This window comes from Electrona antarctica, assembly GCF_951216825.1.
Source record: "Electrona antarctica genome assembly, chromosome: 23".
NCBI classification, from domain to species: domain Eukaryota; kingdom Metazoa; phylum Chordata; class Actinopteri; order Myctophiformes; family Myctophidae; genus Electrona; species Electrona antarctica.
In genome coordinates, this window is record NC_136804.1 from 9229216 (window position 1) to 9244861 (window position 15646).

The 15646-nt window shown below is 44.1% G+C and overlaps 1 protein-coding gene across 1 annotated transcript in view; it reads left to right on the forward strand.

Annotated features, from left to right (window-relative positions):
- Window positions 1-15646, forward strand: part of dcn (decorin) — a 35266-nt gene that overhangs the window by 12953 nt on the left and 6667 nt on the right. Inside the window, exons 2-6 of the mRNA XM_079493764.1 lie at window positions 69-316; window positions 8472-8584; window positions 12017-12230; window positions 14651-14764; window positions 15357-15450. Of these exons, the coding sequence (XP_079349890.1) occupies window positions 88-316; window positions 8472-8584; window positions 12017-12230; window positions 14651-14764; window positions 15357-15450 (764 nt within the window). The 5' untranslated portion in view covers window positions 69-87. The remainder of the gene's footprint in view (window positions 1-68; window positions 317-8471; window positions 8585-12016; window positions 12231-14650; window positions 14765-15356; window positions 15451-15646) is intronic.

The following is a 15646-nucleotide window of genomic DNA, read 5'->3' on the forward strand; positions in this document are numbered from 1 at the left end:
ACACAACTCACAATGTATCCTGTATGTAGCCCTGACCCTTGACCTTTGACCTCTCCCCTCCCCCCCAGGCTCCCAGCCAGCAGCACCATGAGGTCGGCCTGTCTCTCCCTGCTCCTGGTCACGGCCTGTTGGGCGCTGCCCTTCCGTCAGTCTGGTTTCATGGACTTCATGCTGGAGGACGAGGGCGCCTCTGGGGATCGGCTGCCTGACCTAACCACGACGGAAGATAAGGAAGTCGTCCTGAGCGCTCCGGCAGGACCCAAGTGCCCGTTCCGGTGCCAGTGTCACCTTCGCGTGGTGCAGTGCTCCGACCTCGGTGAGACAACGTCGCTTCCACGGGTGATTCGATAGTAAAACTGATGCATAGCGCATTAACCACATAACCGCTACAAAACGCATTTAAAAAATGCTTCTGATTAAGCATAATCAGCTTTGATAGCAATCCTGTGATCCTGTGTAGCTATTGTTACATGATGTATCTATCCAACTATCCAATTCCACCTGAAGCATCATCTATGCGTGGTTTGGATTTCGAACAACTGAATCGAGCACGGCAGGCCTGATGGCACACTGGGAAGGTTTACATGTACAGTATAAAGGTCTCTGCGCTGAGAGAGAGAGAGACAGAGAGAGACAGAGAGAGACAGAGAGAGACAGAGAGAGACAGAGAGAGAGACACAGAGAGAGAGAGAGAGAGAGAGAGAAAGAGAGAGAGACACAGAGAGAGAGAGAGAGAGAGAGAGAAAGAGAGTTCAGTGACTTTACAAGGTCGGTCCGGTCGTCCTCGTTCCCATAAAGGTGTCTCCTACATCCACCCCAGAGATGGAGGGACCTTCAAAGGGCCTTTGCCTTTGATCTGCCCATCATCAGCTTGTTAATCCCACCACACAGAACATTGCCACAGCGCAGACTCCTTAAATGCTTACAGATGCTGTGAACTGCGCTTCACTTCCTGCAAAACCATGACATTATCTGACCCAACCTTTTCTCATTTTCCTAATTGTTTTCTCAGACAGGGTTATGATGTTAGCAAGGTTAGTCTGGAAAGTCCAGAATTTGTCCCCATTTTTTTTAACGAGCCAAAATGTTATGAAACTTGCTCTCCGCCCCAAAAGTTTACACGGGAAGGTTAATAGTCTGCAGATGACTAGTCTGCATCTTGCATCAGCACAATTAAAGCAATTAGCTTGATTGTTCTCATCATTGTTTAGAGTTTTATCAAGTTTGTTTGTCTAATTGGCTGCCTACACTATACCACGGTGTGCGTCACCTGAAGCCACGTCTTGCTGCATAGAATGCAACAGTATTTCTTCACCGCTAGCTTTTGATTTATGATTCATGTGTTTATGTGTTTTGAGAGGGATTTATGTGGGAGAAAGAAATGTGGTCCATTACAAAGAGTATAAACTGAAAGGGGCAGCTAAGAAACAAAGTCATTTATTTTCTAGATTCCGGACAATAGACCACGGAGAGTGTTTGAGTTGAACAAAATATGCTGAGCATGCAGACAGACGCACGCACGCACGCACGCACGCACGCACGCACGCACGCACGCACGCACGCACGCACGCACGACAGACAGACAGACAGACAGACAGACAGACAGACAGACAGACAGACAGACAGACAGACAGACAGACAGACAGACAGACAGACAGACAGACAGACAGTTGGAGAGAGTGATGTTCAGGAAAGGGCTGCTTCCATTACCTCACTGCTGTAACCGGGCTCACAGCAGTCTCTCCCAGTGGAGAGAGAGAGAGAGAGAGAGAGAGAGAGAGAGAGAGAGAGAGCTGCAGATCGGCCCTTCTGGCCTGAAGACTGCATCTGTTCCCCAGACCCTTTGGCAAATGTGCGCTGCGCACACGCGAGCACACACGCGTGGCACACACACACACACACACACACACACACACACACACACACACACACACACACACACACACACACACACACACACACACACACACACACACAAGCAAATACTCATACTGTACACACGAGGCCTGGGTGTGAGAGCCAGCACGTCTGCCTGCCATCCTGACTCTCCCCTTCACTTTTGGGAAAAAGTGGAACTTTGTCTCTCTCTTTTTTTTTTATCCCCCAGCAAGTTTGCAGCTGGCATGGCTCCAGCTAAAACACTTAGTTAGTTGTGAATCCACCAGAGCTGTTATAAGAAAGTGTCAGTGCCGCTATATGCACTCGACCTGCTCATTTCGAAACAAGTGACATCTCCCCAGTTTGCACAGTTTTACCGTAGCAACCGTTTCAATAAACATGGACCTGGGCTTTGCTCTGTGCGAGCGTGTGTGTGTGTGTGTGTGCGTGCGTGTGATGACTAACATAGGAACTCAGAGCCAACTCACATCCCGTGGGGTAATCAGGCCGTTGATGATCCAGGCACATCAACACGGTTCTCCCCTCGCTCTGCTCCAAAGTTGCACACCCACACAAGAGCAGGAAATGACATAAACACGGCCATTAATGGTTGGATCTGCTGGAGACGGCAGGGCCTCGGCCCAAGGCAATGATTCGCTTCGTATCCCATTGCTACACTTTTCTTTCAAAGACAATGATTAAAAGTGCCTACAATAGAGGTATTGGGTTCCCCCGCCACGCAAGGCTGAATAGAGTGAATATACGTTTCTACATTGCACAGCATGAAGAGAAACACCACCGCCAGTACAAAGCTACCATACGAGTGACTTCGCTGCGAGCTTGTACACATATCTGCTGTTTTTGAACATTTTTGAAAAATCTTGAACGTGTTTAATTAGAACTACTGATTTAGAAGCCATTTGTAGAATCGAACCTCAGGTCTTGGTTAATAAAGAGATAGTAGTCACAGTCAGTACACAATGCTAGTAGTGGTGTCCATGTCCCCCAGCCCTATTTTCACTCAGCCCCTAACCTTAAAGGAGAATTCCATGCTAGAATGCTTTCTTACCTTTCTTACCTTTCTTTGTAGTTGTTACGTCCCCACCAAAGAGGTCCAGGTGTTTTTTTGTGCAAAAAACGATTTCCCCTATATAAGCCCTCAATTAATTGCATTGCATTGAATGGGAATTGAATGGGGCTATGGGGTGTTATGCTAATTCGCTTATTTCCATCGAAATAAGTAGTAAAGTGTGCCGCTTGGGATATTATTTACATTAGGAAGAGAGGATAATACAAAAAAATAATAATTTTGAGCGATGGAAATAAGCGAATTAGCACAACACACATAGCCCCATTCAATTCCCATTCAATTCAATTCAATTCATTGAGGGCTTATGGTAGGGGAAATAGCCAATAAGGAGGTTTTGCACAAAATAACACCTGGACCTCTTTGGTGGGGACGTAACAACTACAAATAAAGGTAAGAAAGCCTTCTACCATGGAATTCTCCTTTAACCATAGCCCTAATCTAAGGGAAGTAAATAGAGTGCAAAGAAAGCAATGTACAGTAATGCTTCTAAGTACTGTAACTAGTATAGGGTTTCACTCAGCTGTAGGAGAGAGGTCACTTCATAATAATCATATGTGGTCCCCAGAGGACTCCCCACTTCTACACAGTACATTTCCACATACATGAAATGTGTCCCCGGCATTTACCCATCTTTACTACCAGGAGGAGCAGTATAGGTGCCATTAATACAGCGCAGAGGGAGCATTTATAGGAGTTCATTATTTTTGCTCAGTGACACGGGGTGAACCGGGGACCTTGTTTCCCACACACACACACACACACACAGCCTCCCTACCCATTCAGCTATGGCTGCCCAACTTGGTTAGATCGCTGCCGTCACACATCCAAACGTTTACAGCAGCACTGATTGTGTTGATAGATATGACCCCAGTGCTTTGGTGGAACAGGGTGTAATAACGGTAAATGATCTCTACAAAGTGGCGACGGTCCACTGGTGGAATCAAGACATCATTCAGACCAGACTTCACACACACAAAACAAATCCATCATGTGTGTGTTGTGTTTTCATAAGGGTTAGAGCATTTTAGTCAGATGGTTAAAGGCTGTTGAGACTAAACAACTCGGGGAAAGCCAATTCCGACACAGCACCTGAATAACACACCTCTCACCTCTTTTAAAGTCCCCCCATGCATATACACAGACAGGCCCTGTTTCAAACTGTTTACTGGAGCCATGAGAGCTTCTTCCACGACTAGCTAGGAAACCATTGTATCATGTGGCTCCCTTCCCCGAGCTCCCAGCAGCTTGGAATGCATTCGATCACGCGCCTCTTCCTCGCGGCCAGAGGGATCAGGAGAGGAAAGAAAGGTGATGACATTTACAGTAACCACACGGACCGTCGTAGCGGTCCCTTTCTGGGAATGTCGTAACAGGCGCACATTTGGCTAAAATAGAACGTTCTTTGAAAATAGGCGGACATTCAGCGAAATTGGTGCTACAACGCATAGCAACATGATGCATTGTTGGCTTATTTTTTCTCGCGCATTTCTCTCCAATTTAGCCAATTGATTCCTCCCCACACACATGTCTGTATTGTCACTGCTATTGTATCCTATAGCAGGGGTTCTCAACGTTTTTGGCCGGGGACCCCCGGAAATGCTTTGGCAACGTCTCGGGACCCCCGCCCCGCCCCCTCCCGACCCCCAATATAAATTGACTGCTACAATAACCTTAAACCATTTTGGGCGGGAACCCCTTTTGGTGTTTTAAGCATTGTTATAATTTAGCTATTTAAAAATAGCAGATCTACAAGCTCATAGCGCGCCACCGAGTGGCGCGCTACGAGCTTGTAGGTCTGCTATTTTTTTTAAATCGTGAAAATAAAAAAATCTTTTTTTTCTTTTTTTTTTTGGAAAATAATTTGGGGACCCCCTAAAATAATTTGGCGACCCCCCGAGGGGTCGTGACCCACGGGTTGAGAACCCCTGTCCTATAGCACGTAGAGCCTTGGTCCTACTCCTCCCATCCAACACTCCCTGCTGACAGTTGTCGCCCCAGTGTGTAGGATTACGTGCAGTGCCAATTATCACCCTCCTCCCCCAAACACAGGCCAATTTGTGTTTGCATAGTATTTTGTTAAAATGTTAAAGCATAATATTGTGAGAGTTATCATTGCAGTGTTTGTTCAGTAACAAGGCTCTTTTGGTCTCTCGATCCAAGATCTTTAATAAACAGAAGATATACATTTTCAGGTGGGTTGCCAATGTTTGGCCAATGTCAATCAGGAAAGAGTACCCATTTATCCGCTTCAAATGTATAGTGTTCCAGTTCCAATTTTGGCTGCTCACTGAATGGGCTCTATGCACACAGCACACAGAATAACTCTTCCTACTTCTGGGCTGCTTCCCTACTTCCTTCACAGGTGTTACCGATGATACAAAAAAAACAACTTTTTCATTTCAAGGACCCCCATAACGCTGAGAGTGTACAAATGCCATTTGTACACTCTCAGAGTTACACACCCGTATGGCGTACGGTACGGGTACATTTGGAACCCACTCAAGGACACTTTGAGACCCACTGGTGTATCAACGTGTTTCCAATGAGCCAACATGCACAGTAGCAGCACCCTGACTCTGTTTGACCAGAATGGAACAGAGCCTTCATTAGTATCAACGGTAACACCTGTTGGTGGCCCAAGTGGCCCAAGTTCTTTCCAAAATGGCGTGTGTGCATAGAGCCCATTGTGTCATGACAATCTAGAGACATGGAGACTCCAGTATAGAGAACAAACACAAACACTAGCAATAATGTACAGAATATAGAGGTCACACTGCTACACAGCGCAATGCTTTGTGAGCTTGTAGATCTGCTATTTTTTACCAAATGTTCGCCATAGAATAGGGACAATAGAGCGTCGCAGTCCTGCCCCCTACCATGGACCAGGAAATGATTCTCCGTTCATTTTCCTCATAGACATTTCAGAAAGTATTTATTTAAAGACGTTTACGCCGCGGACAAAGCCAACTCGAGTCGTGACAAAACATGACAACAAACACAATTTTTTGGGCCGAACAAATAATTAGAAAGAAGAAAAAAACGGCAGGTTACAACACTTTTTTGTTGTTTTTCTTCATTGTAATTATTTGTTTGGTCCAAAATATTGTTTGTGTTGTCATGAGTTGTCACGACTCGAGTTGGCTTTGTCCGCGGCGTAACCGTCTTTAAATAAATACTTTTTGAAATGTCTATGGGAAAAATGCATTGGGATTCATTTCCTGGTCCATGGTAGGGGGCGGGACTGCAACGCTCTATAGGGTTAATGTGGTTAAGAGCTGAAAAATACAGTGAAAGAGGAGAAATGGGTGAGCAAAGGTCAAGAAAGACACTGAGAAGAGTGGAGGTTTACAGCCGCAAGGTCGCTGACCACGAATGCTGTCTGACCGTTCCTCAGCAGAGTTGGAAAAGCTGACAGCGGGGCACTAAAGGACTTTGAGTTGAAAACGATGTTTGTGTGCACAAAACACAGCCAAAGGCTCTTGAGCCAAAATGTGTCTGCGTATGAGTGCTTCCACCTTGGGAAGACAGCTACGCGTAAGCCTCTCACTACCAAACAGTTTATTTTACATGTCCCCTTTTTCAGAAATGGGAACAAAATGCTCCGCTGCATGTGAATAGTGGGTCGGGCTATTACTTCTTTGATTTTTTTTGCCATATCCTCCCGACATACAAACCAGTATACGTTTGCTACTCGGAACCGTAACTCCCATCATTTTTCTGTTCCTTCAAAATACAGGCTTGGTGACCAAATGGGTTCCTAGTATATATACTGTTGCTATTTTATGGTCCAAGCAAAACTGCGTTCAGCATGAGCTCAAGGTCCAGGTATGCAGTGACTGGCTCACTCCAAAGGAAATTAGTTTCAAGGGCCATTTCCACCATGTGTAGTTTGTGTACCTTGGAGCACTTACTAGTCATTTGGTCCCTTAGGCTTAGGAATGTCACCATGAAATATTTGTTCTTCAGTTCAGTAGCACGAGTGTTTGTTTGAAGGTCACTGGTCTGCTCCTGCTTCCTAAGATTTCAGATTCCGATTCTATACTGTTGGACCACTGGGGTTTTCAGCAATAATGCGTGTATTTGTATTTCCAACCCGATCTCACCCAAACACGATGAAATAACACGGATTGTCTTCTGTATAGAAAACCCCAAATACATATTACACTGAAATCCTTCCACCACAACGGAGGGACGCCTTTGATTGAGCCGACTCAGCCCCGTCCGAGTTGCAACCCGATTCAGTATTTAAGTCCGACGTCATTTTGTAGTGCTACGTTACGTCCGGGTCCAAGTGGCACCAGCTCCCGTCCGCATCTCATTGTAAATAGAATATCTAAACGCGTGAATCTTTTTACAATGACGTTATTTTTCAGAAAGGAAGCCATTGAGGGTTAAAATGGGTCTTAATGCTTCCAACTCGAGTAGAATTATTAATGTTTTGTACAAGTTTCCATGACAAAAAAAAATATGATGTGGAGACAATAAAGACTATTATTATCATTATTATTGAAGGTGGTAACAGTCCATTTGCTCAGTAAAATATTTCGGGGGCATATTTAGAATGTTTGCAGGCTTGAGTATGTTGAATCTAGTTTGCATTAATGAGGATTTAGTTGACACAATGAAATAAAATGGTGATAGTATTCCGTGTGGGGCAGACGGACTGTCACAGCCAGATTTGGGAGAGCAGCGCAGCTTTGTTGTTGCGAGGAAAGCGGTAAAATGAGACTTTCGTGGTTGTTTTCGTCTCAGATTTAGTCCGACGGAGCGTCACAGTATAACTCTATGGGGACACAAAAGCGAGACAGAAGTAGGACCCGGAAGTATCTCACGTGCTCGCGCTCACGTCACAGCTAAAATACTGAATAGGCACAGAATTGTAAATAATGTTGTTGGGATCGCATTTGCCCCAATGAGATAATGGGGTGAAAGCCATGCCTCCGTCATGGATTTTGGGATTTTCTAGTAGTGTATGTACGGAATTGCCAATCTGTGTTATTTCACAGTGTGTGGGTGAGATTGGGATCGTATTTCATGTGCCTGACTAAAACTAAGACTAATTAGTGACAAAATAAACACTGGTGCACATGCACATTCAGGTAAGCGATTGAGGAATTTCTCAAGAACAGAATGAACTGAATTGTAAGCACAAAGACTTGAACGTCAATGCAACACATTTCAACAGTGGTCCTATAGGAAGCTTGAGCCCACTGAAGTGAACCCCTTTGTTGCCATTTGCTCTTAAGAGGTCACAGCGAGACCTCAAGCTCTCGCCACTAGAACCAGGGCTGTCAGTCACCACCCACCACAAACTCCAGCTCCCATCAGCCTCAGTGCATTACAGCTGAAGCACAGAAAAGGACATGGTCCATTTGCCACGACAAACCTGCACGCACGCGCGCGTGCACGCACGCACGCACACGCGCACACACACACATGCAGAAAGACGCAATGCAACTGCATTGCATCTCTCTTATTGTGTCTATCCTGTCCTTGTGTTAAGGTCTGAAGACCGTCCCCGACGACATCCCAGAAGACACCACCCTGCTGGACCTGCAGAACAACAAGATCAGCGAGATCAAAGAGGGCGACTTCAAGCACCTCAAGGGACTCCATGTACGTAAACCGTTGACTTAACAGTATTGTGATTTATACTGTATATCGACATATTGCATCAATTAATTCGGCTTGAACAGATGTAGTACTGTATGCTTCATACAATGTGATTTTAATTAAGTGTGAAATTAACTTGGCAAGTAGGCAGGGTAGAAAACAAAATATATGTTGCATATTGAGGAAGAATTGAGAGAAAACAGCAGCAAAGAATGCTGGCTTGACTGAGACAGTAGAGTAGAACCACATTTAACTTGTGTGTGAGTGTGTTTGCCTGCATAATATGCATGAGACAAGTGAACTAATATATTATATTATGGTGATAGATTACATGTGCATGAATGAGAGGAACCAAAGTGGAACAGTGAGGTTACAGGGAGTAGACGTGAAGAAGGTGGAGGACTTTAAGTACTTAGGGTCAACATTTCAGAGCAATGGAGAGTGTGGAAAAGAGGTGAAGAAACGAGTGCAAGCAGGTTGGAATGGGTGGAGAAAAGTGTCAGGTGTTGATGTGTGATAGGACTGTATCAGCAAGAATGAAAGGGAAGGTGTACAGGACGGTGGTGAGACCAGCTATGTTGTATGGTTTAGAGACAGTCACACTGAGGAAAAGACAGGAAGCAGAGCTGGAGGCAGCAGAGACTAAAATGTTGAGGTTCTCTCTGGGAGTGACAAGGAAGGATAGGATCAGGAACGAGTACATCAGAGGGACAGCAAATGTCAGATGTTTTGGAGATAAAGCCAGAGAGGCCACTAGACTGAGATGGTTTTGACACGTACATACAGAGGAGGGATAGTGAGTATATTGGTAGAAGGATGTTGAGGTTAGAACTGCCAGACAGGAGGCCTATAGAGGAAGACCAAAGAGAAGATGTATGGATGTAGTGAAAGAGGACATGAAGTTAGTTGGTGTGAGAGAAGAGGAGGCAGAGGACAGGGTGAGATGGAGGCAGATAATTCGCTGCATGTGGCGACCCCTGAAGGGAAAAGCCGAAAGGAAAAGAAGAAGATGGTGATAGATTACATATTTATACTAATATTCATTGACTCTAAGTACATTTATTTTATTCTATTTTATTTATGTTTATTAACTCATCCTTTTACCAGTGCCACCTCTTGTGTTTCACGCTTAATGCTGCTACAACAGTTGATAATTATCTTATGCATGATGTTTACAATATGTGAACTTTAATGTTTATGTTTGATTAACTGCACACTAGCCAAACCTAATTGAGCAGTGTGAGCCATAACTTAACCTAAAACATACAGGGATTCCCGGATTCCACATCCTCCGGCCAGCCACCCACAAAGCACCTCTGCTCCCATGTATTAGCCATAAGAACTGGATCCTAGCACCACCATTCCCCCAAACCCCAGGTGCAAGGAAAGTATTCGCCCCTGGGCCTGACAACCTCACGCCTCAACCCATATACTGTAGCTTGCAATAAATACCTCTGTCTAACGGCCAAGGCTGTTTCCAGTGTAATCTAATTGGCATCTCACGTGGGATGGACCGCATACCTCACATTTCCTCCCATACGTGAGAGCAGAACGCAGCAGGAGTGAAATGTTCTCTGAAACTCTGGCACCAGAGTTGAGGCCAGGGTCAACTTGAACTTGGCCGTGTATCTAGACTGCCAAGGCGCCACAAAAATAAATAATGTTATCCTTACTAACATGACAAACACTTGCATAACTCAATATGTTTCAACAGATCTGACATGGATAGTCTGAGGTCGAGTATGAAAATATATCCGAACAAGAATGCACTCAGTGGAGCGCAGGCCTTCGCCAAGATCTAAAAAATCTCCCCCAGTTCATTGTGGTGGTCCTGAGTGGTCATGGGAACACCACAATCAAGTTAATCAACAGGAGAGCATGAATGTGCAGAGCAACTTTCCGGCAATAACACATTGGTCACAGACAGACAGACAGACAGACAGACAGACAGACAGACAGACAGACAGACAGACAGACAGACAGACAGACAGACAATATCTAAATTGAACTTAAAAATCTCACTACAAGAATAATTTCTACAGGAAAGTAGTGCCAGACCGCATGCCTTCACACAAACAGAAAAGTTGAGCTATGCAAACTGTGATATCTGCCCTGTTTTTAAGTAATTCAAAGTAATGCATTTGTAGAATGAATCCATTAATTCACAGGAGGTTGAGTGAAACAAAACCTCCAAGAATTGGAAGGGAAGGTGTACAGGACGGTGGTGAGACCAGCTATGTTGTATGGTTTAGTCACACTGAGGAAAAGACAGGAAGCAGCAGAGACTAAAATGTTGAGGTTCTCTCTGGGAGTAACAAGGAAGGATAGGATCAGGAACGAGTACATCAGAGGGACAGCGCATGTCAGATGTTTTGGAGATAAAGCCAGAGAGACCACTAGACTGAGATGGTTTGGACACGTACAGAGGAGGGATAGTGAGTATATCGGTAGAAGGATGTTGAGGTTAGAACTGCCAGGCAGGAGGCCTATAGAGGAAGACCAAAGAGAAGATTTGTGGATGTAGTGAAAGAGGACATGAAGTGAGTTGTTGTGAGAGAAGAGGAGGCAGAGGACAGGGTGAGATGTTATAAATAAATAATGTTATCCTTACTAACATGACAAACACTTGCATAACTCAATATGTTTCAACAGATCTGAGATGGATAGTCTGAGGTCGAGTATGAAAATATATCTGAACAAGAATGCAATCAGTGGAGCGCAGGCCTTCGCCAAGATCTAAAAAATCTCCCCCAGTTCATTGTGGTGGTCCTGAGTGGTCATGGGAACACCACAATCAAGTTAATCAACAGGAGAGCATGAATGTGCAGAGCAACTTTCCGGCAATAACACATTGGTCACAGACAGACAGACAGACAGACAGACAGACAGACAGACAGACAGACAGACAGACAGACAGACAGACAGACAGACAGACAGACAGACAGACAGACAGACAGACAGACAGACAGACAGACAGACAGACAGACAGACAGACAGACAGACAGACAGACAGACAGACAGACAATATCTAAATTGAACTTAAAAATCTCACTACGAGAATAATTTCTACAGGAAAGTAGTGCCAGACCGCATGCCTTCACACAAACAGAAAAGTTGAGCTATGCAAACTGTGATATCTGCCCTGTTTTTAAGTAATTTAAAGTACTGCATTTGTAGAATGAATCCATGAATTCACAGGAGGTTGAGTGAAACAAAACAAGAGCTACTCTTCACCTGCCATTGCAGAAACATGTTAAAGTGCAAACAGTAATACATTCATGGGATCGTACGGTGAATATTGTAAACACGAGCAGAATGAAGCACAAAAGCTTTATTTGTTTATTTATTTATTTATTACAAATTACCATTAATTGTGTATAATATTATTGGAACTAGCATCACAGCTAAAGTGTGACTCCTCCCTCTCCCGTGTAGGCTCTGATCCTGGTCAACAACAAAATCACCACCATCCATGCCAAGGCCTTCACTCCTCTGGCAAAGCTGCAGCGTCTCTACCTGTCCAAGAACCAGCTGAAGGAAATCCCTGCCAACATGCCCAAGAGCCTACAGGAGCTACGCATCCACGAGAACGAGATCACCAAGATCAAGAAGTCCTCCTTCCAGGGCATGGTCAATATGATCGTCATGGGTACGGAGATCAAATAACTTCCTGGATGTTTTAAGGATTGTTATATTAAACTAAAGGAGCCCCATGAAGCCTTGAATTCATGCAGATTGTTCTGTTTTTGTCGCATTCCTAAGCCAATAACTTCATCTCTGGCAGAGACTCAAAGCGTTTCCTACTGAGTCGCCTATACTGACCGAGTGACCGGTCATCAAATTACCCGGTCTACCCGGCAGGGCCGGATTTAGCCTGCCCACATTGGGTGGGCAGGACGCACGTTTGGGTGGGCTATGCCCACCCCTGTCCCCCCCTAGAACCGGCCCTGCTACCCGGTCATCAAATTATTGGCTCAGGATATGCGACAAAAACTTAAACATCTCCATGAATTCAAGACTTCACGGGGTGTGTAATTGATAGAAAACAAGTCATTTTTGGGTGGAAATACTCCATTAACCCCTTGCGACCCTTGGGGGCGAACATTCAGTGAAATCTACAACCTCATAATGCCTCACATTGCGACATTTTGTGAGATTGTAGCTCGGCTATAATACTCACTAGTAAACAAAGTACTGTATAGGGTTTAAATGGTTAAAAGGGGGTATATTCAAACAATGATATTCAGAAAAGTGAATATTACTCTTACAAAACTGAGCGGTTGGCTACTACAAGAATAAATACTACCTCCCTAGATGAAACTGCTGAAGTGCAATTTGAACCCAGGTCTCCCACATGGGAATACAAGCATCTACTACTACAGGGGTTCTCAACGTTTTTGGCCGGGGACCCCAGAAAATGCTTTGGCAATGTCTCGGGACCCCCGCCCCGCCCCCCAATATAAATTGACTGCTACAATAACCTTAACCCATTTTGGGCGGGAACCCCTTTTGGTGTTTTAAGCATTGTTATAATTTAGCTATTGAAAAATAGCAGATCTACAAGCTCATAGCGCGCCACCGAGTGGCGCGCTACGAGCTTGTAGGTCTGCTATTTTTTTTAAATCGTAAAAAAAAAAAAAAAAACTTAAAAAAAAAAAAAAACATTGGGGACCCCCCAAACTAATTTGGCGACCCCCCCGAGGGGTCGCGACCCACGGGTTGAGAACCCCTGATCTACACAGCCAAAGAGGAATCCCCTGTTGGCCAGGGGGGCCAGGCAACAGTATGAGCTGGCAGAGCTACTCTGCTACTCTATATTGACAGATGAAATTGAACATTTTCTTTTGTACAAAGATTTGGAGACTTGGAATAAAAAGGCTTGATTTGTGTTGATAACGGGTTGGAATGGAAGGGCTGATTATTACACATTGGATCCCTTGTTCAAATAGTTATTTCTCTCCAGGAAAATAAATCAAGCTGGAGAAACTATATTAACTTCAGACGAACAAAATGTAGGCGGCATTAGCAGACACCAGTGAAATACTGTTTGTTTTTAAATCAAAGCTTCATATTGTTTTAGTGTCAGGTTAATCTGAATAACAGAACAGTACAAAACTGGCTTTCGAATATCTTCCCATAATTAAATTTTACGTTGGAACACCCCACCCATGTTTGCAAATCCGATTTAATCCGGTTCTGTGCTACTGCAAATACCTCAATCATTTTCCCCAGCTGAGGATAGGTATTGTCTCTAGACATAGTTCATGGAGGTTAAAACCATGCAAAGGAAGAAAAATTATTATAATCAGTTTGACTGAAGACATGCACATGCAGTGTCAATGTTTAATATGCCAGTGGAGAATTACAATCAGGAAAGTTTGTTGAAGATAGTTGATAGACAGTTGAAGAATGGCACCCTCTATTACTGTTATGTAATAAGACACTTCGAGGGCAGTATTATGCGTGTCTTAAGTACCAGGTCTTATTACTTAACTTAAGACCTGGAGGCGTGATCAATGCCATTTGGCTATTCTGAGTGGCCAAACAGCATTGACCACGCCTCCAGGTCTTAAGTTAAGTCATAAGACCTGGTACTTAAGACACGCATAATACTGCCCGTAGACTCAGAAAGAAAAGAAAATGGGATAAAGACGTTTCCAAAGGGCAGTATTATGCGTGTCTTAAGTACCAGGTCTTATGACTTAACTTAAGACCTGGAGGCGTGGTCAATGCTGTTTGGCCACTCAGAATAGCCAAATGGCATTGATCACGCCTCCAGGTCTTAAGTTAAGTAATAAGACCTGGTACTTAAGACACGCATAATACTGCCCTTTGGCTCCACAGCATCTGTGCTGTATTTCTCATTCAAAATGGAATCTCACTCCAACTGCCCATTTCCCTCTTTGGTCCATTTCACAGTTTCCCTCTCTGAGTAGAATCTGTAATTTATATACCAGTTGATGTATGATTCAAACGTATGTTCCTGTAACAAGCTGCAAGAAGCATGAAGCTGTTTCTGATTCATCTTATTTTATGTACTATGTGGCTTTTCCTCTGTTCCGTGTTCAGAGCTGGGGTCTAATCCTCTCAAGGCTGCCGGGATTGATGCTGGCGCTTTTGCTGATCTGAAAAAGGTCTCCTACATTCGCCTCGCAGACACGAGCATCAGCGAAATCCCCAAAGGTACTATTCTGCTGTATAGTTGAATACTTGAGAAATGAAGGGATTTGGTCCATTTTTATTTTCAGTCATCCAAAAACACCCTTCACAAGAATGCAGACTTGGATTGTGAAAGTACTGAGAAAATTAACCACAGAGAAATTCAAAACGGCCTTCTCTTAATATGGGAACATTTTGTGCCAGATCCTGAAATGTTGGCACATGGCTGATGTAGCCTGGATCTTTTGCACACATAATTCGAATTTCTGCACTAGCCGAGAGCCACACTACCACTACTATCAAAATGTATACTCTTATGCTGTGTCTTTTCAATTATAAAACATTGTAGGTTCCTTTACTTTATCTATGTTAAAAATGTCTTTCTTTTCAAAAGACTTCCATGTACCAGACAGACACTATAGTGAACGAAAAGGAGACCTTTAGTTGTAGGGTGTTGGCTGAAACCTGCTGCTGGTTTTTATTAAGAGATTTTGTGTAGAGGAGGAAAAAAGGAGAGGACCAAGTAGAGATTTTAAGGGTTTAAGTGGTTAAACCGTAACGTAAGTTGCCCCTTTTGCTCATACCAAGCTTGTAATCCTGTTGTGATGGTCTCCAGGGCTGCCCAGCTCTCTCTCCGAGCTTCACCTGGATGGAAACAAGATCACCAAGCTCACGGCTGACAGTCTCAAGGGCCTGAAGAACCTGGCTAAGTAATGATACGGCTGATTCAAATTCTTTCCTGATGATTTCATTCCACATTTTAGCCATCCGTTGCCATTACATCATGCTGTACATTGCCTGCTCAGCGATTGTATACAGTAGCTTGGATTGCATGCATTAAGCTCACCTTAATGCATGTCTCACACGTTTTCTGCATTCAAATAATCTCTCAATCGATTTCACTCT